The sequence below is a fragment of the Argopecten irradians genome, chromosome 8 (assembly GCF_041381155.1).
Source record: "Argopecten irradians isolate NY chromosome 8, Ai_NY, whole genome shotgun sequence".
In the NCBI taxonomy this organism is placed as follows: domain Eukaryota; kingdom Metazoa; phylum Mollusca; class Bivalvia; order Pectinida; family Pectinidae; genus Argopecten; species Argopecten irradians.
This window is the reverse complement of record NC_091141.1, coordinates 16183644-16208312: the sequence shown is the minus strand read 5'-3', so window position 1 is coordinate 16208312 and position 24669 is coordinate 16183644. Positions and strand designations below refer to the sequence as shown.

Genomic DNA, 24669 nt, shown 5'->3' with positions numbered 1-24669 from the left:
TTTTATAACTTTCATATTTGCATTCATTTACCATGTAAATAAATTAGGATTCTAAGTGAATCAATCTTCAAAATATTGCACTTTAAACTTGTCTATGTCGGCCATTTTGAGAATCAAGATGGCAGACAAAACAGCTTTTACAAATTACTCATGTTCATATTTTCAATAAGTAACCCTGAAGATAGAGATATAGAACAAAGAATAGAATTCAATATCAATTAGTTTTCAAGATATTAGAAATCAAATGTCCAGTTCTATCAATTACTAACGTTCATATTTATATTCTGTAATCCTAAAAATATAGGTATGTAACAAAACTTAGAGTTCGATATCGATCAGTTTTCAAGATATTAAAATTTAAACATTTCTCGCACACCTACTCTCCCTGCAGGTAGGGCGTAAGAATTGTACCTGCTGCCCCTATTGCATGGTCGTAAGAGGCGACTAAATTTAGGATCTTTTCTTTTCTCTTCTTCTTAACTGACTTTATCTTTACTAATGCCTCCCTTGGCACCGCCTCACTTTTGGCGACTGGTTCGCCCGTTGTCAGTATAATGTGACCGGGTGGGGTGTGTTGCTTGGTGCCTTCGTCGGCATGCTTCAGTGATATAGCAAATGATCGACAGCCTTTACCAATTACTAATACTCATATTTGGTATCAGTAACCCATAAAATGTAGGTATACAACAAAAATAAGATTATACATCAATTACTTTCTAGATATTATACTTTAGATATTTTTATGGCTACCATTTTGAAAAATGTCATACTTGTATCACAGAGTGCACGATTCAGCCAAAAATGGGGCTTAAGCCTCCGGACTATATGATAATCAGCAGTTGGAATATATCTAAACCTCTTTTCCATAACCTCGCTATCAGAAACAGACTTAAGTGCTCATGAAAGGTGTCATACTAAAATAAGCTGATTGAACACAAGCAAGTATGGACAACTTCCATGTGCTCAATCGTATGTATTGTTTTGGAATCTTTAAATTTAACTACAATTTCAATTTTCAACATATTTGCGCAATGGTGAATTCGCACAAACATAATGAATCGGCTTGAAAAGTGACAAATCTTTAGGCTACTGTTACAGTAGTTCAGTAAAAGAAGTATTATGGTCGAATATTCTGCAATCGCTCTGTATTTCACAAAGGTTCGAAGCCATTGGCACAATTTAAAAGACACTAATCCTGAATTATTGGTCAGTCCGGTGATGATAACACACTTAACGACGTGGCGTCCTTCCTATGACACATGATCATATCCATCTTTCCGCCTCTCTTCCTACGCGCTGGGTCATGCCAACCAAGAACTCGAATTTCCGATTTTAATAATTAATATAAAATCGGTCGATTTTCTGTTGAAATTTATTGCTCGAACGATGTTCACTTGAATTATGCCCATGTTACGCTGAAATACGTCATAGCTTTATAATTAGTTCTTCCAACACCAGTAATTTGTACTAACCATGGCAGTAATTGACCTACATCTATCTATTATCTTACAACACAGCCACCTGCCGTGTGGCTCAACAATGGTAATCCTAAGGCACCGTAGATCTCTGTACATCCTCGATACTCAACGGGTTACTGTTGCTGACGTTATATCTGGACTATCATAGTCAAACTGGAGGCAGTTCAGGAGAAAAAAGAATCACAGGCCTGCATATATTTCCATTAAAGATTACATAGAGAGAGAGAGAGAGAGAGAGAGGGGGGGGGAGCAACTCCCATCTTCAAAACCATTAAGTCAACTACAGTTTATTCGATTATTTTGATGTACACCAAAGTAAACCTATACAGAGCCGGTAATTTTACTATGACAGTGACAGTAACCTCTGGAGTATCGAGGGTGATTGCAGTCAAGTTATGAGCCTTCGCAAGATGAAGAGGTAGAACAGGTTTGCACCTCCGAAAAGAGTACGGTGGCTTTGTAAGAACAACATAATCACATAAGCCGCTTGATACCAGTGATTTTGCCCGTGTTATATTTTTGCATATGTCACTATTATAAAATGACCTGGTGCGACTTTCATTGGCTGGAAATCCATTTCAGCAATGACGTTACCTCAGGATTTGAGGACGTCGTGACAAAATGGCTGCTTCCGCAGGAGTTTTGTAACACATTTTGACATTACGATTCTTCTTAATGTAGGTCGTTGTAGTTACGCGATAAAAACTACGAAAAAAATATTAAGACTGTATAAAACCCATCTGGAGATTTTAATCTTTGCACGCCATGGTTCGCTTAATAAAATCTCATATTTAAGAACATAAATATTTCAGGCACTTCCATTGGTTACAATGTAAACATGAAAAATAACGCGACAAAATATCAGAATGTTTTATGTGTTAAAAGCATGGTTAAAATTACCCTCTTATAGCATAAAACTCTAAAGGTTATTAAAGGGAACAAATGACATTTTATATCAAAACATCTCAAAAGGAAAATATCACTGCTGATAATATTAGCCTCCTTAGCATTGTTGGGTTCGATTGAATTTGATGCTAACATTTGAAGTCAGTTTTTGGAATAACAATTTAAAGCCTCGCTATTATTTTAGAATCAGTCGAAATCCAATACAGACATAAAATCTAAAGATTGTATACGGAGGTTGTCCTTATATTCACTGGTAATTTTTGTAACTTTTATAAACATAGCAAAATTATTAAACTTAAAGATACTCCACCGCCGACAGAGCATAAATGAGATTCAACATTTGAACAATAATTGTTGTTTAATCGTGAATATATATGTCTAATTAACACAAAAAAATAATATAAAATAATTTATTTTGCCTTTCGTGCATGCGCAATCAGTACTTCATTTCATATAGACTAATATGCAACGGAATTTTTTCGGGATGCAATTAAATATTTTTCTCATTTTTAACTTGAGGTAAAGTTAGAAGCTCAAACTTTTCAACGGTGGTAATGATGTAAAGTAAGTGATTTTTTTTAACTGAAGAAAAATACTAAATCGTCTGCTCCTGTTTTTGATAGTGAAAAAATACCATTTGTCAGCAGTGGAGCATCTTTAAACCTTACAAAATTTTACTAGAAAATAATAGTATTAAAGGGTATGCTAAAATCTATTTCATTGCTTTCAATGCTGATGGACACTTTGATTTGTACATCGCGATGTCAATTCAAAACTTTACAACCAGACCTCGTTAACAATAATCCATACATCTCGAATATTGCTTAACTAGAAGTAATTTGCCGGTAAGAACTAAAAATGGTCAGTGATGTATAACATGATATATTTGTTGATACCTTTGTTCGTGGTTTGGACCCTTCAAGTCATTTTGTGGATAGACATGTTCGTTGTTACCTGATGGGACAAGGAAAATAGTGAGGACGATTCTTCATAATAGCAATTTCATGTTATATAATATATATGAATACATAAGTAAGCGTTTAAACTTTATTCGAACGCTCGATTAACTTGAAGCATTACTATGGGCCGTCCCACTTCGATATAACCGAGGTTGACTGTACATAGTGCTAACTCGGTTCTACATCTGACCATATGTATGGAATACTATTAGAAAACATGTGGAATTCACTGTGTTAATTGGGCAGATCCTTTATAATCACGCCTTTAGAACTACTGTCATGGACACAATCAAGTTCCCTTGCGCTTTTGTTTCCTATGTCCTTATGACTTGGAAGCTGTCTGAGATTGGTAACTATAGCCATTATTTCCAGGGGTGATGAAGGCACGAGGAACAATCAACTCATTGGTAGTGATCTTCGTAGTGAGCTCCGACGCTGGACTTCCTCTAAGGAATTTGGACAGGAACTTGCTCTGTGAATGCTGCAAAGACGAAACATTCAACATAACAAGGTATAATGATAATACATTAGAAAACAGGCGGCGTCAATGATGGCATTGATTTAATGTTCCGATTGTTAGAACTCTGTACTTTTGTTAGCCAGCATAATTCCCCGTAAACGACAATTTATTGTTTTGTACTTGCTCCGCTACTCGGTCGCCCCACTTAGTGACAGACAAGCAACCCCTATTCACATATAATTGAAAATATATACGGATTTATAAAAAGATTTCTGGAAATGCTATACCAATTGTAAATTTAATTACCTATTTCGCTTTTGCAGGTAATAAATCAGGTTTTATTGCCGTAACGGGTACTCATAAATACTTATTCTTTTATTTACTTCAGACGTTAAAGAACAATTATGTTGACGAATTGATACGCTTTTGTACAAATGTATTGAACATACGTACTAGTCAATTTATATATTTCGCATATATCAGCAAACATATTATATCCAATATCATGGAGTGGTAACACTAGTGCTTACCAACGTGAACCCTGATTTAACAGTGAACTTATATCTGTACACGAACAATTGTAAGATAAGTACACTTGTTTATAGATACTGGTTCCCGTATAATCAGAACAAACAATAAAGATAAATGTATTCTGCCATTGATAACAGACTTGCACTTGAAACGTGCAGAACCCGACGGGTCAACGAATGAAAAATAAAAGGACGTAAACAAAGCTTTATTTTACTATCAATGGAAAGGTAACAAAATAAATAGTAAAAAACACCATCCAAAGATAACAAAGTAAAAAGTAAAACCACCACTTAAAATATCTTTTTAATGATTGAAAGAAGTAGCTAGTTTATAATATTATTATAAAAAGGGCATGGGAACTTAATTATGATCCAGCTTTGATAATTTGAGTTTGATTTAAAACAACAAATAAACAATGATGACCCATGAATCATTGGTATACATAAGGATTATTATGGTGCACATGAATGTAAAATAAAGGAAACCCATATGGTTTGACGGGTAACAACATACACAAGATCACGTCAAATTGGACTATAAAACAATGGCCGAGTGAGTGATGGACTAATGGGTTTTCTATTGTGTCTACTGACGATCCTATATAAAATTAACGCTGTGTTTGGTGTGGTCAACATTCTCTACAGAGAACACCTCTCTGTGTTGCTAGTAGCATGCGTTACCGAAAAACCTATTTCTTTATTGCGCACTATCCGTTTAAGTATATCTCAAGGGCCACTTAATGGCATTGTATGAAAACTAAATTGTCGCAAACATTAGGTTAATGAGGCCAATACAGTAAAAAAAAAAAAAAAAAAAAAAAAAAAAAACAAATTTATCTAAAAACTAAATGGACAAAGGTTGATGAATTACAATATGTAGCTCTGAAATAACATATAATTGTCTATTCCTTGGAGCTCCTTGTAGACTTTGATTACAGCCATTGAACACTCAAACAACACATTACTCGTACTTGTTTATGAGAATGTGAAACCTTACTCGGGATTAAAATTGGAATCTCTGTTTCATTGTTTTAAGATTGCACTGTCAAAAAAATATCTGATGTAGCGATTGATCCAATATCCTTTATCTAATTTCTTCAAAATATTTCAAATGAGACGAACTGATAAAAAAGGGATGCAAATGAAGTGCGTACTTTGAGACATTTCACCAAAGTACGTACTTCGAGACATTGCACCAAAAAACCATAACTTTCATTTTATGAGAAGTCATTAATCATGTATTTATTTATTTCGCTTGTTTATAATGTATGACGATTACTTGCTATATAAAGAAATTTAAAGTGCCGTACTTCAACTACTTAGTTAGAACTAAAATAGTATTTGTCCGGGAAGCATTACAAAACTTCTCTGTCTATACGTATAAACACATATGGTTAGAATATAAAGTATACTCTCGCATTTGGCATGATGTTTTTTTTCACTTGGACCTGATACGCTGACCGTCGAGTGACTAATTCAACAAGAGTCGTGCGGTTCAGTCGTGCCCAGCATGCCATCTACTGCTGAGGCTGGACCCGGCCGAGCGGAGATAAATCTTTAAGAACACCAGACAACTTTGTTATTTTGAACGACAGTAATCCTAGCTAAAGCTACGTAAACAGATTCAATGTACAGTAAAGTGTCTTTGTTTAATACGCGTGGCAAAACCTGTTTCCGTAGAAACCCTATCAGTGTCGCGTTTGAAGACTCGTGATGAATATCAAAGAATACCATGTTCAGTATGGTCCATGTATACACTGACAAAAATCAATCCTGCCGGTTCTTAAGTATATCTCCTTCTTTTAATATACTTTTAATGGTGTGTGTAGCGTTAAATGTGATTTACGTATGGCGATGGGGGCGGGCTATCGGTCTTAACAACCTAAAAACATATTCACAAAATGTATTTTTCTTTCATATCTTCACAATTTAGATCAACCGGTCAAAAGTCAAAAACCTTTGCAAAATGCGCACTTTTATTGCACAAGCACCTGGATAAGAAGCCCTAATTGTGACGTCATGATATTTACATAATCTTTCATGTATTATAACGACATTAAAATCGCTCAATCTAAAACCGATCCCAGGGGAGGGCTTATTAAGAGCAGAAAATGTAATATTTTCAACACAATGAAAAAGAAAATAAAAGAAAAAGAGAACAACAACTTTTGCATATCTTGGATATGCCAAAGAGTTAAATACAACACTCGAAGTGACTAATTCAGCCATATCTACAGTACATGATAATAAAGTGACTCCTTGGGCAATATTTTCTTTACCTGTATAACGTCATACGAATGAGTCTTATAATATCAATTTCACTTTAACGACTTGTTTAATCACGAGGTAATTACAAACAAAATTGAAAGCGGAAATGTCATTTCTGCAATTTGAATTCAAAACAATAAAATGAGACTGACAATAAAGCATATTTTACATCGGAATGTAGAGTAGCAAATATAGGCATGGAACAGTAAATAACAGTTATATTATCCACCATAACTATGATATTAAATAAAATATTTCCTTTCATTAACCGGTCCATTAACACCGGAAGTGAGAGAATCATGGGTAATAAAGGTAGCAATAGGAGAACCACATGGTATCTCGATAGTTATGGTAATGTCCTCCAAAAAGGTGAGTGATTATCAACTTTCAGACCATCAATCAATAATTATAGCTTTTTAGTTATACCACACGCGTCAAAAAGTCTATACACATTCTGATTGGCTATCACAATGAACTTTAACCGAACTATTTTCTGAAGTTTCAGCATTTGTCGATTAGTTCACCCTGAAATATGCGGAAGTTAATGTGAAGAACGATAACTCTGGTTCATGTATACGTACTAATAGTGCCGCTGCTTGAGGAGTTGACCATGCCAGTGGAAAAGGAAGGCTACAGGTCGCTAGAATCCCTTGGCAGCTGGAGAATTTCTCCTTCTTTCGCCACTTGGCTCTCCGATTCTGGAACCATACCTTTAACAAAAGAAATGAAAATAGTGAATACCAATATTTATCTAAATACACAGAAATAGTTGTAGACACATCAATATGCTCTACACATTACCCCAATTTGTAATCATGACATCCATGTAATAGGAATTTATCATGATAATGATATGCGTATGTATTTGTCACGTTGATATCCGTGTATGGATACGGGATATGGGGTATTACATAAAGCTTCCGTAGGCATACTAGTGGTAATACAAGACAATTGTCTGTTGGTTTATTCAAGTAACTTTCATGAATGATGCTGACATATTATTGTTTAAAGCCAATCAGATCAAGTAAGTGCCAGGTGTGTTGGTGGAGGAAAGTCAGAGTACCCGAAAAGAAACCTCGAACCAGCGGTCATTCCCTGACAGACAAATGCCTAACGCGGGATTCTAACTTGCAATCCAGGGAAGGGGTGAGGTTGGGCTTGTGATAACATGTCGGGACATCTTATAACTCGGCCACAGCGGAGTCTCAGTACAAGCCACTATCATAATACCGTATATACAAAAACTCTACAGAAAGTTATGGAAATTCGACAATACATGTATATCATTTAGACCGTCTGGAGCTATCTGTGAATTACTTCAAACCAATTTAATATAAATAATTCATGTTAAAATTGGTATTAAAAAGGTCACAACTACGCATTTCAAGCACAATTTGACTCAGATACATCCTTACACTATTTTCTTCACCATGATGATTGTTCTAATCTCATAAGATAAGGAAAGCTACAGCACTCACTAGTTAACTTCTTAACCATGTGTCGACTTAACGAGCAATGAGACTGTAGCACATATTTATATTGACCATCCGTTTCATTTATCAACACAGAAACCGAAATACATTTGTAGTTTTTCTTTCCAAACAATTTGTGTAATAGAAGCGTAATTTGAATATTTTTTCTGCTTGCAGCGACACATGCTTTATTTAACAGTCATGTGTCCTTATCATTACAATATATGAGATTTGCTCACAAAAATACGACATAATAATCACAAGTGAACATAACTCTGTCAAATACAACGGCGGAATAACATTTGGCGGAACAAGTATGGGGATGGTCTTTTGTAAATAGAAGCGAGAAAAAAATGTAATAATCAGAATAGCCCTTGTTTCTTGACGAATACCAGTAATATTTCATCTTGTGAGGTGTAAACTTTAATGTTTTTCTCTCGTGCTTCGCAATAAAAGTTTCCACCACACTCGATGGAATTTAGCTGATATTCATCAAGAAACATGGACTATCCTCTATGTATTATGACACAAGTTGGGGTGTCAATATAATTTAATTTCATATGTTATGCTCATTTCTATTGGATATATCTTTGAGATTATTTTCCGAAAGGATTTCACAGCGAGTATTATGACATCATATATGTTAATACATAACGTTTTCGCGGAAAATATTAAAAGCAGCACAGTCAAAGGCCAAACTGAACAATTGTATAAGATATTAACGCACAACAACTGAAGGTAAGTAAAAGCACGGAAATAAAAGTACCTCATTGAGTTTAAATTTAAATTATTACTACAAGCATTATTCTCAATATCTTTTGAGTGAATGAAGTCATAGACATTCTTTTTCAAAAACGCTACTCTTAAATGCATGTTTGTTTCACAAATTCCTCGATATGTTCACATTCCTGATTTGGTTATACATATATTTTATGAAAATATGTTCCAATGAGAAAAAATATACAGTATCACATAGTTTGTTTCCTCCAAATTGTTTTGGAAGAGATAATGCATGGTTAAGGTTATCTTTGTTGATCAATGTTTTTGTAAACATGTGCTACGGGACGTATTCTCGTTTAATGGGCTCCTGATAGAATAGTTATCTTTTATCAGCGAGTTCTGTAGCTCGACCTTGAATTATCAAGAAATTTACGTACATGCTAACATTCAAGCTTCTTTTTCATTCTTACCAAAATGGTATCTTCCTGGGATCTAAATGTAATGAAAGATTGTATTTATACTAATTAGAATTTGTTTTCGATGTTAACCGATCGTCACTATACAGTAAAGGAATACGAAATAAAGACATCACTCTGCGATTTCAGGGAGTGTTTACGTGAATCAATTTCAAGCGATTATTTGGGAACTACAGCCCAGCAGAGAAGTATGAATTCCAATTAACTTTCGAATCGGGATGATATTAGTTTTAATCACTCTTGTTACCGTCTAGAGGCGTATAAGTTATACTTAATTAGAAGTTTGTTTTTCTCCGTAGTGTTTTAGCATCATATTGACCTGGAAGTAACTGTAGTAAGTCGATATTAGTCGACATTCGTAGCTTAAACATTTACATTGATACAAAAACATTAAGATATACACGAAAACTTTACAAACGTGCAAAGAAACTATAACTCGATATTTCATTTGGGCAATCGACAACTATCGCCAAGTAATAGTTTATTTTATAATTGCGCAAAATGACTAATTGATAAAAGTAGAATGAATTTTTTAAACGAAATTAATGTTAAACAAGAGGCCCATGGGCCTTAACGGTCATCTGACTGTTAGCACAATACAATATAGTCTAAATATAATATAGTCGTTTAAAGATCTCATCCCAGCATGCCACGAGCCCAATATTAGGTCTCTAGGCCTCTTAGTTATTCACAAATAGTTGTTTAAAGGATTTTAGCCTATTTTGCCTCTGTGACCTTGAATGAAGGTCAAGGTCACTCTCATTTGAACAAACGTGGTAGCCCTTCATCCCTGCATGCTATAGACCCAATATATGTTCCCTGGGCCTTCTGGTTCTTGAGAAGTCTGTAACGATAATATAGAAACTACAATAATGGTAGTAATGGTAGTAAAGTGTGTGGTAAGACTGGGAGATTCAAACGAAGTGACGAATGTCAAATAATGAACACGAAGTGAAACGGTGAAACCTAACTCAAGTGCAAACATCACCGTGTCCGTGAAAATGTCTACTGGTACTACAAACACAACCTCTAGTACAATTCCCATGACTTCCCAAGCCCAGATAAATGCCGTTCCCATTGTTGTACAAGCTCCTGCAAACCTTACCGTTCCCACAGCGCTGGACTTACGAGACAATTTATGTGCTAACTGGAAAAAATTCCGTTGTATTTGGGACAATTATGAGATCGCGAGTGGCTTAAAACACAAAACTAAAGAACTGAGAAATGCTACTCTGCTAACTTGTATATGGCCAGATGCATTACAAAAATATGATGGCCTCACGTGTAACAACGATGACGACAAAACAGATGTAGACAAAGTGTTGGACAAATTCGAAAAGTTCTGCATTGGACAGACTAATGAGACTTATGAACGTTACCTCTTTAATAACAGGAGTCAGGAACAAGGGGAAACAATAGATGCGTAAGTCGCAGCATTAATGTCCCTTGCAAAGACATGTAACTATGGTGCATTAGAGGAAAGTCTTATCAGAGATCGGATCGTTATGGGGGTTCGAGAAAAACTCCTGCAGGATCAGTCACTGACATTGCATAGGTGTATTGACATTTGCCGTTCATTTGAAAAATCAGTTCAACACATGAAAGACATTACGAATGAAGAGATTAAGGTATGCGGAAAGAAAGCAACTGATAACGCTCAACCACAGGACCGTCCGCAAACAGGTAGTGGAAAGAGAAATTCGCAAAAACAGATAGTGAATTGTGGCAATTGTGGGTACAATCATGTAAACGAGCGCGAACGGTGCCTGGCCTGGCAGAAAACGTGTGCGATCTGCGGAATGCTGAATCATTTTGCAACGAAAGGTAGGTCAAGACCTCGCCAAGGTCAAGGTCAAAGACAAAATTAAGGAAATGGACGTTCTGGTCGGACATTAAAACCAAAGGTATATTACGTGGAGGCTACAAACGAGAGTTCAGATGATGACTTTTTTTCCACGATCGATCGAAAGGAGGTAAACACTATAAAACATGAGGAGATACCAACCAAGCTATATACCATAATTGAAACAAAGGGCATTTTAATTGAATGTCAACTCGACAGCGGATCAAGCGTGAACGCGTTGCCCAAATCTATCTATATGGAAGTCTTTGAGGATCCTCAGTTGGAACACTTAGTAGAGACAGATGTAACGCTTGTCATGTTCAATAACTCTGAAATGTCTCCGGTCGGGGCCCGACGAGTTCAAATCATCAACCCAAAAAATGGGAGACGGTATTCGGTCGAGTTTGTAATTGTAGATGGAAAAGTGAAGCCAATTTTAGGTTCCCGCGTTATACAAGCAATGGACTTAAAAACAGTGAACACACAAAACAGAGACAAGTTAAAGTTGCGCCTAAGCACTGTGACGTATTTGGGACATGTGATTTCAGCGAAAGGTCTGGAAATGGATCCGGTTAAAGTGAAAGCCATCACCGAAATGCCCGTTCCGAAACACAAAACTGGAGTACAAAGCTTGTTAGGCATGATAAACTTTGTGCAAAAGTTTGCACCGCGATTGTCAGAGATGACTACTCCGTTACGTGACCTTTTGAAAAAGGATTCAGAATTTATGTGGGACGCAACTGTTCAAGGCAAGGCTTTTGATGAAATCAAGAAAGCACTGTCCGATGCGCCGGTATTGAAATTTTTCGACCCATCAAAACAAACGGTACTGCAATGTGATGCTTCAGAAAATGGACTAGGGGCATGTCTCCTTCAGGAAGGACACCCTGTGGAGTACGCGTCGCGAGCGCTCACGGCAACAGAATGTAACTATGCCCAGATTGAGAAAGAGCTTCTGGCGGTGGTTTTTGGAATGACAAAATTTGAACAATACACGTATGGAACACATGTTGTTGTTGAATCAGACCACAAGCCATTAGAGATTATTGACAAGAAAAAAACTGTTTAATGCTCCTAAACGCTTACAACGTATGTTGCTAAATCTTCAGCGTTTTGACTACACAATTGTCTACAAGAAGGGCACGGAAATGTACATGGCGGATACGTTAAGCAGGGCATTTTTGTCAAGTACTGATGAAGAGACACGTGTTGCGAGTTGCCTTTCTGAATTTGAACACGTAAACACTGTAAAACACCTGCCAGTGTCGTCTGGAACGCTTCATAAGCTACAACAGGCCACCGAAAGTGACGCAAGTCTTATAGAATTAATGCGAGTTGTTCAACGTGGGTGGTCAGAGAGCAAAGAACAACTCTCTGAAGAGGTCCAGAAGTACTTCCCTTTTCGAGAAGAGTTGACTGTCCACAACGGATTGTTATTCAAGAACGACCGTGTGGTAGTGCCAATTTCCGAACGCCGTAACATGATGGAAAGAGCACATTCAAGTCATATCGGTCTCCAGGGATGTTTACGAAGAGCAAGGGAGTCAATATATTGGCCGAATCTGAATCGTGACTTTGAAGAGTTTATTCGGACATGTGACACGTGCAATGCGTAGGAGAATAGCAGGAGAATAGCAGGAGAATAGCAGAGAACCTCTGATATCGCATGAGACACCAAGTAGACCATGGGAACTAGTCGGCGTTGACCTGTTCTACTCGGTAGGAAAGACTACATTTTAACCGTTGATTATTATTCAGATTTTTTTGAAGTCGACCGTCTCCATGACAAGAAAGGCACTGAGGTAATCAGAAAGTTGAAGGCTCATTTTTTGCGCTATGGTCTACCGTGTGTCGTTATGTCGGATAATGGGCCACCTTTCAACGGGAAACAATTTTCTGACTTTGCAAAGGCCTATGAGTTCCAACATGTCACTAGTTCGCCAAGATACCAGCAATCTAATGGGAAAGTTGAAAACGCGATCAAAACCGCCAAGCGTATTCTTGAAAAATCCAAGAAGGACAAGACAGATCCCTACTTGGCCATGTTGGATTGGAGGAACACACAAGGGAAAATTGTCAAGTCGTCCCCTGTCCAACGGCTATATGGAAGACGCACCCGTACGCTGTTACCGCTAACACCAAAGCTGTTGGAGCCTAATATGGTTCCAAACTCACAAACTCGAAAGGAAATTGAGCAAAGGAAAGACAAACAACAACATTATTATGATAAAGGTACCAAGGCATTGGCTGAACTAATGCCTGGTGAGACAGTCAGAATTAAACCAACTGAGTTCGGAAAGGAATGGACAAAAGCAAGCGTGCAAGATAAGGTGAACATTAGATCATACACAGTCAAAACTGAGGACGGGTCAGTATATCGTAGAAATCGGCATCATCTCAAGAAGACCACAGAGGTCTTCACTGAGGATGACAATCAACCCATTTTGGATCCGGAGGTGTCTGAACCAGCGATGACGAACGTCAATGAAGGAGATGAGAGGCCGCCACAAAGGACGCATGAACAGACAGTCGTAGAGGTTCCACTGAGGAGATCGACTCGAGAAGTACATCGACCAGGTTACTTGAAGGACTTTGTGTGTCTCGTGAAACGTGCCACTATCCTTGAATAATATGTTTACTTTATGCGCAAGTGATAAACAGTTCAGTAACATAGTCTGTCTTGTCATTCGATTGAAAGGACAATTTACCAAAGACTTTTCTTATTTTGTTCTTGTTTTAATAGTTCATTTGTGAATGTTAATTTCAGCGAAGACTGTGAATTAAGTAAAAGTGGCACCATCGCGAAAGAGACTCTGATCTTGATGAATATAGTGAGTTATGAACAGTGCTAAAGAAAGGGGATGTAACGATAATATAGAAACTACAATAATGGTTTCTCCCCATAATAGACACTCCCTTGAAAATGGTACTTCCGGTGTATTATGTCATCAGTTTTTGTGTATACCGTGTGCTTGCTACGATGGAGAATGAATACAGTCAAGCTGATAAGTGTGTTGTGTTTATGTCGATCAATATTAGTGCCCTGGGCCTTTTGAGAAGAAGTCGTTTGAATGAAAAGTTTACGCACAGCGGACGGCGCATGACGACGGACTGTGCATGATGACAATAGGTCATCCTGACCCTTCGGGTAAGATGACCTAAAAACCGTACAAGCAGTATGATAGTTAACGTCAAGCATCAGCCATAAAGGCCTCTAAGGATTCTTTGTAATTAAAAAGCACATTAATTTATTTTATTTTAGTGTCGTTTCGTATATCAGATCCTTCATGAAAACATGTTGTGTACCGGTAATACAGTTTTTGACCTTGCTGTTTACTGATAAAATTATGTATGAGAATCCATTGTGGCAGGTGCTACTGTCTGTTGTCTTACGCTCCTATTTACATCGCCTCGTTCACACTATCCCACGTTTTCCTTATAACGTTATCAAAGCACCAAAACATCCTTAAACAGGCATACTGTCATCAGGTAAATTCACGTCAAATTAACAATTCAGCTCAATTTCAGGTAATTTTTTCGGGTCAAAATGAAAAGAGCAAAAAAGTCGTCTCAGGAGAAAACCTTGACATGATTTCATATAAAATTGACCTGAATTTCAAATAAAGATATTTTCGGGCTAAAATTGATTTGAAGTTTTCTTCAGATGAAATTGACCTCAATTTCAGGTGGATTTCAGATCAAGATTGTTTCGGATAAAATGTAAACGACATGAGGATATATTGCCTGGGTACCTTTTTATTCAGAATGGATGGCGAAACCTAGTGAATACAACGCGATATTAGCTACAATTAGGGCTACCGGGAACTTATCAGTAGTCGTGAAGGAACAGTAGTCGTTTTTGAGGAAGGGGTGTGTTCAAGGTAATGTTAAAAATCTCATAGAAACTGCCAACAGTCCATTTTTCTTGAAACTTTGCATGTTGAAAGTATTACTATTTTTTCCTTTAAAATAGTACTACTTTTTCCATTTGTGATTTTAAAAAGGCTCATAGAGCCTAAATTCTTCAAATTCAAATTCTCTCAATTCATTTTCATAAAACCTACCTGCACAAATATGCCAAAATAGGTAAGCCTTTGTTAAATATTCTGCATGTTTTATTCATAAAAGATTCGAGTAGATAGAATACTTTATATTCAAGTCATTTCTTTAAGATTTTTAACGGGAAATTTAGTTTGAAATAATAATTTGAACGAAAAATTAAAACTTTTGGGAAAAAACGAAAAAGAAACATTGCTCTTTGTCATCACATTTCACCCTGCCACAAGTTTACCCCGAATTAAAATTGCTCTCAGAACACTTTTTTGTCTATGTGTAAATTAGTTTCGAAATTAAAATCCGGGAAACGGTTTTTGAGTGACTTGAAAATAGAGAGCGCTGGTAGCAATGGACCACATCTCTGTAAGTATACCAAGGTAATCATTTCCAGTTTATGATTCCGGCGTCTGATGTAAGTGAAAATAAGTTTATAGTAATAATTTAGATGGTAAATTAGTAACACAAAATATTGGTTGCCATGGTAAAAAGGGTTGCCTCTAATTGACTGAAATTTAAATGACGTCAGAATTAAGTGAAGATTTATATACAGCGGTCAGGTGGTATGCTGCATAACATAGTATCTGTGGAAAAAATCGATAACATGCCCAATATTTCTAGCAAACTCAATATCCTTAATTTTATCCTATCACAAGTTTGAAGTATCCTTTATTCACCAAAATAATTCAAAAATAAAAAAAGATGTTCAAAAGATGGACACTAGGGGTCCACTTGCCACATACCTAGAGTATTGTTAGAAATCAACATTTAAGGTCCTTTATGTCTTTTTAGAAAAAAAAAGATTATAATCACACATAAAGTAGTTATGTTCCTAGACCCTTAACACTGCAACTGCGTGCACGGATTGTGCAACCCCACCTTTAATTATTTGCATCTTATGAAACACCATAATGAGGTATTCGTCAGCAGCTCCAGACATTCGGAAATCTGGACGCACAGTAGAATATGCACACAATCACGACTACTGTTCCGTCACACGACTACTGCCTGGGTTCCAGTTTGGTCCATGCAGAGTAATGATAACAAAAATGGAAGAAAACAATCTCCATCATTTACGTGGTAAAAACTCAACGTGATCATCAAGCCAAATCATTTTTTCAAATTAATGAAATAAAATGCTAAAATTTGAACTATAAAGCAATTGTAAACGTACAAAATGAATGCGTTTTTCCTTTGCTCTGGCTTAAACACATATTTTTCCACTGCCCATCTTCAAAATTATATGTATTCACCAAATAGAATATCATATAGAAATAGTTCATAGGTGCAATAAATATTTAAAAGTGCTTCATATCCTGAAATTCCTTATTTATTATATGTCTTATTGTTAATAAAATAATAGAATCTCAGCGAGCATCATCATTCAAACCAAAATGTCTATTAGTTTAGCTAGAACGTTTCTTGTATTCGGTATGGGACAATCCTCTAACAATAGATATCGTACCATCCATCGAGTCATCCATGATGCAGTTATCTTCCCCTAATGTAAACAGGACAACGTTTGAAATACGTTATAAAACAGATCTGATATACCATAAGCGATGACACACATATGTTTAAATTCATCTGAATGCGATATTATGAAATTATCAATACATTGTAAATATTTCCAAAAGCATTCACTTCCCCATACAAACGTTGTGCTAGATTGCAGGAACCATATTTCTGTATGATACACGGGATTATCTCACGCCAAAGTATTCGCTCTTGGCCTTGGGGAAAGACAACTGAACTATTATTCAAGCGTGGATATATATAAAACATGATAATGTAGTCCGAACAAGACACGACATTTGTTAGTATAAAAGATGTGATACAAACAACACAACATACGCCATCCTCCGTTTGAACGGGAATAACTTTTTCTGGGTATAATGAAGACAGATACTCCATAGAAGCGTCAACCTGCCCCGGGGGACGTGTCGAACACGTTATACCAGCCATTGACATTTGTGACCAGCTTCCATAGGTCAATAATGAGACGGCGCTAAGTTATGTCTTAACTGAAACTATTAATAATATCACAGACCAATTCTAACTCAAATATTTCTGTAGCATAATTACTTTCCAATCTGTACCAGTGATCCTTCGGTTTAGAGGAATGTAAGGAAACGTTAATGACAAAATACAGATATGACGCAATTTCACTGAAGATACATGTAGCAAACACAAAGTACCGTTTATAAAATCAAAAGGTAAAAATAAATGGAATCATGGTGGAAAAGTTAGATATAATGCCTACTGACAGACCTTTTATAATGTACCGAACTGTAGTTTTTGGGGATAAATGAAATATCAAAAGCTCTTTTGTTTCATGAGTATGAAAATTACGGCATGGTAATAACAGTAACATTGACCCCCGATAATCACACTGAAAACACTGATGGTTATGCTGTTGTCTCATTCTAGTCCCCTCTAGACCTTAATTGGAGTCACCTTGCCTATATAATATGTATGAGGGCGGTGGTCAGCAGGTGGCGCTTTAATCGGTAACTGAATATCAATACGGAAATAATCTGGTAATGTTATCCATGTGTAGATCACGTACAGTATCGTCTAATTTCGTTACAGTTTCTATATCATCATTAATTTACAGGAAATATTCTGACACAAACGTCAGCACGTAACCTTAAACTGAAGTAGAGCACAATATCAAACTGAGTCGGTGTTCTGTATAGCGCGTTAAACTCGCGAGGTTGATATTTCGAGGTTTCTTATACAGAACATATTCGCGGAAGTTAAAACTCGTAGTTCATGTAATTTTATGAATTGGCGATATTTTGCTATGATATACGTCAATAACTTTCTAAATATTTCACTAGTGATTAAAATTCACGAATATAGCGAATGTGAACCAGACGCGAAATTTAACGGCTTACAGTACAGTATTACTCAAATATACAATATAGTAGCAATTTAGTGATAGATTCAGTAATACCAGAATGAAGCAAAGACAAAAAAAAACAAAAAAACAAGCAACCAATGGGAGCTGCAGAAATATCATCATTAAAATGACATGAAATCACGAAGTGAGCAGATTCGTAAATATATGAGTAATGCCTTTTGTATTATGTTATAGCTAGTTAATTGTCGATTCAGTGACTATTAACCTCTAGTGTGGATTAATCGCACATCAATACGTCGATTTCGAAAATATTCAAAAAGTCGTGGGTAAGAACGTATGATTTACACTAGATTAGTCCCACCTTCTAGTAATTGTTTGTGATGTCACAATAACTGAAAGGACTAATCGACGATAATCACACTTTACCCACGCCGTTTTCGTATCTCCAAGTCGAACTTTATTACGCTATCACAATGTTAGAGAGGCACATATCAAGTATGACTAAGGTAAATTGGCACTATTGAATATCTTTACATCAACTTACAAATATCTGTATTACAGGTATTATACAAAGTAATACCATTTACATACGCTTGCCTTCTAATAACGATTTAAAATCATTCTCAATAGATCTGTTGACTACATTTCCAACAAAATAATTCCTTTGTAAAAGAGCAAATCAATGCAAATTTCAGAGTAGCGAATATTTAATTGTCTTTGTATATCGTCAATATCAAATATGCTCGTCTATGTTCATATGGTGTAAACATATATACTTTTCATCTCATGATATCATCACATCTCATAACGAATCCTGATAAGTCCTGTATTTCATGAAATATTCTATCCTGTCAAACACTAAAACAAATACTGACCAATATAAGTTACGTATCTACCAATACCGAACAAGACCTGAAATCTGCAGCAGAAACACGACTACATGCTGCAGAAGGTATGTTCTAATGTCAACGTGACAAGCTACAGAGGAGGAACACCACGATACATTATGGAGTATCATTCATTAGGATAACAATATGACAAAAGAGTACAAAAGGTATGCTAACACATATTGATGATAAAACGTACCTATAGTCCTACATATATTCTCAAACAATCCACTTCTCCTACTTCACATAATACTATAAAGTTTAATTCTGTCCATCTGGCATCGACTAAAGATGGCAATGCAAAACATTCGTGTTGAAATTAAAACATTTATTTTCAAATGGTTTGGAGAAGACCCCTGCATGTCAGTACTTAGCTTGTTACCCTAAAAGGAAAGTAGCGGCCATCTTCTGTACAAACAATAGCCGATATGTACGATATGTATGGGTCATCTGGTAACCATTGCAAATAAAAACTTTTTTTCATCTTAACAAGAACTGTCAACTTTAACAAAGCAGATGTTATCACCTATCACCAGCTGGATACTCACTCGTCCAAACATACCTGTATTCTCGACTCGGGGAGTTTTATCTTGCAAGCCAGTTTCTCTCTAAGGAATACATCTGGATAGTGCATTTTTCGGAACGCTTTTTCCAATTCCTGAAGTTGACGAGTTGAGAAGGTCGTCCGCTTCCGTTTTCCTTTCAGGATCAGCTTCTGATTCTCATGTATTCCGGCATCTTTAGCACAAACAATTACAATGTGAAAAAACACATTTAAAAATCACATTTAAAAAGGAATAAAAAAAGAATAAAGAATATCAAGGTCGACAGCAAGTCATCTACTGTTAACTACATCATTTTCAGGTAAACAATATTCACGCGATGTGATTATCTTGCGAAAATGGTGTGATTTACAATGAACTAAGCATGATAACAATGGAATGATGGAAATGTGTTTAGACATATTTACGAGTATTTGTTCTTCATATCATTGTTTGCCAAATGTCTATCATGCTTAAATAGATCCTTCTGTGATTCACAAAGATTATCATTGCCTTTAGCAAAGCTTTCTGACAAAATCCTTTCACGAAAGCGATGCCCGTCAAAACAGTTTTTATTTTAAGTTATGGGATAATTTAGATTTTCGAATTATACTGAACAAGTGAACGGTATTAGGATTGATTAATGTATTAGAAATCAATATCTCCTTTACACAGGCTATGTTCATATAAATTCATCCTTTGTTATGATTTCTGGGCACATAATACAAATGTTCAGTCATCGCCATTATTTATTCATTTATATTTTTTTTACCATTTAAAAATAATAAATGAAAATGAAATAAGGAAATACCGTTGATGCTGTTAAGCTGGTCGAACATCTAAATAGTTTTTGTTTGCTTTCCCGATGTGGATTCTAGAGTTGTATCAATCAATTACATTTATTACTAAAATTTGTCTTTCTGTGCATTTGTTCATGTTATAATCAATAAATTATATTTAATAAAATCATACCATCAAATATCTAATGGATTTATATATATATTTTAATTTATTTCACTTATACATCTTCGTATAAATGTTGTCTTTTACATTCTTAAGTTCTGGCATAATAACTGATCATACCGCTATATAGGACTACGTATGATCAATTATTTGATGGATGCAGTAGATCGTCAATCTGAATATATCAAATCGCTATTTTCTTGAATATGTTACACCGGTTGATCAGTTTGTTTGACCATACAGCTGAATTGCCACAGACAACAAGTTTCGACATTCCGTTAAGTTACAGAAGACAATATACAATATTCCGCCCTGACCAAGGTTCTCATATCTTGCTATATTCCATACAGCGTTGTATTGTTTAGTAATTATCACCGCCAAAATGGTAAAAAATGTGGTAATTAAAGCTAGATGTTAATCGGTGTTATTAAGAGGAAGGCAAAATTTAAGACAGAAAATTGTCAAATATTCAAATATTCTGTATTCATTCATCTGTCTGAAATCAGAAGTATTAATAGTACAAGTATTATATCACATGTATCACTAATAAATGACTTCCCGTGTTTACTATGCCATAATGTAGAGACAATTCTCCAAACAAAGTAAAATCATACGTCTGACATTTCCTAGAAATACTTACAGGATAAACTAAATACCTGTATCCAAAAGTTATACGCGTAGCAGCAAATGAATACATGGTTAAAAGATCCTTTTAGAATAATATCGGTTATTAGTATAAATATTAGACGCCATTTATTGGAGAGATCATCAGTTATTAATCCTGATTCATAGAGGGTGCTGGCCATGGGCAATCGACCCTTTCAAAGAATCAACGATAACCACTTGAGGATCTTCAGGATAAATTGGTGCTAGTTAGAGTTTTATACAGGAGCTGACTTTGACAGGATGAGATTTGGTTGTGTAGTAGAATTACAGCGGATGTGGAGAAACAGCCATTATATCATAAATTCTCGGGAGATGATGCAGTATTTAGCTCGACATAAATCGAAATGAGCTGCACAGTGACAAAACTGCTGCATAGAAAAAACCAGCAGTATGACATTACAAACGCATTAATGGTGACGAGTCACGAAATGGCAAATTGGCTAGTGCCACGATTTCAATATCAAATAATTATTTGCACATTAAATCATCTTCGGCTCTAATTACATGCAGTACTGATCACATATCATCTAGAAAGGAATTATTGCTCATTTAACAGTTTGATTACCCCTCGTTTTATTTGCTCTAGAGCTTAACATATTAAAACCGCCAAGGAAGCATATGGAATAAAATATCCTAGATTTGTATAAATTTTTCAAAGCTCGGGCAATATCATTCATTTCACAGTTTGGGGCACTATCGTTTTATTAACAATTCAGGACACTATTATTTCATTCACATTTATGTGCACTATCATTCTATTTACATTTCTGTCCACAATTATTGTATTCATATGTCTGTGCACTGCCATTCTATTCATAGTTCGTGACACTATCATTCTATTCACAGTTCGGGGCATTATAATTCTATTCACAGTTCGTGACACTATCATTCTATTCACAGTTCGGGGCATTATAATTCTATTCACAGTTCGGGACACTATCATTTTATTCTCATTTCTGTGCACTATCATTTTATTTACAGCTCGGAACACTATCATTCTATTCACAGTTCGGGGCATTATAATTCTATTCACAGTTCGTGACACTATCATTCTATTCACAGTTCGGGGCATTATAATTCTATTCACAGTTCGTGACACTATCATTCTATTCACAGTTCGGGGCATTATAATTCTATTCACAGTTCGTGACACTATCATTTTATTCACAGTTCGGTGCATTATAATTCTATTCACAGTTCGTGACACTATCCTTCTATTCACAGTTCGGGGCATTATAATTCTATTCACAGTTCGTGACACTTTCATTCTATTCACAGTTCGGGGCATTATTATTCTATTCACAGTTCGTGACACTAACATTTTCTTCACAGTTCGGGGCATTATAATTCTATTCACAGTTCGTGACACTCATTCTCTTCACAGTTCGGGGCATTATAATTCTATTCACAGTTCGTGACACTATCATTCTATTCACAGTTCGGGGCATTATAATTCTATTCACAGTTCGTGACACTATCATTCTATTCACAGTTCGGGGCATTATAATTCTATTCACAGTTCGTGACACTATCATTCTATTCACAGTTCGGGGCATTATAATTCTATTCACAGTTCGGGACGCTATCATTTTATTCACATTTCTGTGCACTATCATTTTATTTACAGCTTTCAATGCATCTCATTTATTTATTGCGGTCAAATAAATCTTATTATTTATCTTTCTAGTATCATAGAGTTGATTAAGATAGATAATAAATGGTTAGTATCTTACAATAAAACGTTTATTTACGAAGATTTGTCGAGTAATCTCAGCTTTCCATATCGAGCACCAAAAAAAACTTTGTACTGTGATATATATACAAATCGGGTATTATGTTCAATAATCATGTTTCCAAATAGAGAGTGAATTATTGCTGAACCAGACATGAAAATGAAACAAGTCCACAACCATTCCCCAGCAACAATTGTTTACAATACATATCTCAGTCATATCTCAAGACAGCAGGCGGGACTGAAAAAATAAATTACAATCGGAATGTTTAAAGTGCAAGTTTAAGTTCCGTCAGATGTGGAACAGATTTACGCGAATCGTATTGAAGGATAAAACACAAGTTTGTTCGACATTTGCAAGATAAAATATATATATGGCTTTGTGTGGTTGCGGTATGCCTCTGTTACTGTACCATATCAGTAAAATGAATAAATGTTTTGATTCTGGGGCTTTTATATTGCTGGCAGCCTATTTTGTTAATTTTGCAGAGTCTGCTATTTTGACTGTTTATTAAATTATGAATGGCAGAAGAGGATTTTTGTTGTACATATGCTTTCTATAGAAAGTATGATGGGAGTAGTATTCATTTACTGTAGTATTTATCATATATCTACCCGTATATACGATTGTCACCTGAACACACAGTACGATATCATGTCATGTACGGTATTACACAAGCTATTAAATCTCATTAACCAATGAAATTAAAATATAGTATCGTAAATGTATTCAATGCACGTTTTTTTAAACCAATACGCCATAACAGTGTATATTGTGACGACATGAAAATGTCGGGTTTAAACGCTATTCTCGGATTTTATTTTTATAAAAAAATGGATAAAAATAATAGGACAATTAGAAAGCCAGAATTAGTACGAAAAAAAGGAATTATTGAAAATAAAAATGCCTAAGTACATTATTTCAAATCAATTTAATCATTTAAATGGCGTTTTATACACAAATTATATGAAGTATTATCATAGATTTACTCATGATGAATGCGACTCTGTTATATATGTATATGAGTTAAGAATTTACCCGCCGTAAATTGAGGACAATAAGAGTCACACGTGAACAAAACGGTTCGAAAAGGGAAATAAAATAAAGCTGTCCTTTTAAAAAACCAAAGAATAAATAAAAGTTTAATATGCTATATACATCTTGACTGACACACGAGATAAATTACTTACCCTCCTGTTCCCTTCCAACATAATCAGCTTTAGGTAACTGAAGGATGTTCCTGATAGAAAATTTGATTTGTTGATCAGCATGCTCCATGTTAGGTTTTTCTTCAGTAGATGTTCTGCGTGTGTTATGGTCAGTTTGTCTGTTTTGACCACTGGTCTCCATCACCAGTTACTAACCAGGTATCTGAGGTATCAGATTATGAACATTTATTACTTCTCCCCAATATTTATAGTAGTTTCAGCGTTTGTATTAATGCGTGAAGCCCTACAGGAGCCAATATGACGTCTGGTGGGGATGTTTATTGTTGCTATCCTATCAAGTGTCTTAATTGATAGCTAAATTTGATCGATTAAGTCTGTATTAAGCCGTTTTGATTTCTAAATCTTGGAACCAATTAGATATTGCGGGAGCTTTAAAATCTTACAGGTATTGCATATCAAGGTCTTCTGTGGATGAAGAAGGTAATGTAAACATGAGTGGTGGAAATTAAACTGCTCGCCTTCCTCTTGAATGATGGACGGACGGCCCTCTGTCACACACCACGAAAGGGCTGAACAAATCATAACGCGCTTCCGTTGCAAGGCTTCCTTTACGAGAAGGTCTTCCCTTCCTGCCGCGCTGGTACAAAGCTTGCCTGAACAACCTTCTTCAATTAGGCC

The 24669-nt window shown here is 35.8% G+C and overlaps 1 protein-coding gene across 1 annotated transcript; it reads right to left on the bottom strand.

Moving 5' to 3' along the window:
• Positions 1-2219: 2219 nt before the first annotated feature.
• LOC138329495 (retinal homeobox protein Rx3-like) lies at positions 2220-24190 on the bottom strand. The gene is made up of 4 exons (XM_069276518.1): positions 24013-24190; positions 19481-19656; positions 7183-7311; positions 2220-3824 (listed from the first exon to the last, which is right to left on the bottom strand). Exons 1-4 carry the CDS (start codon positions 24170-24172, stop codon positions 3666-3668), a joined length of 624 nt encoding a protein of 207 aa, XP_069132619.1. The 5' UTR covers positions 24173-24190; the 3' UTR covers positions 2220-3665.
• Positions 24191-24669: the final 479 nt, after the last annotated feature.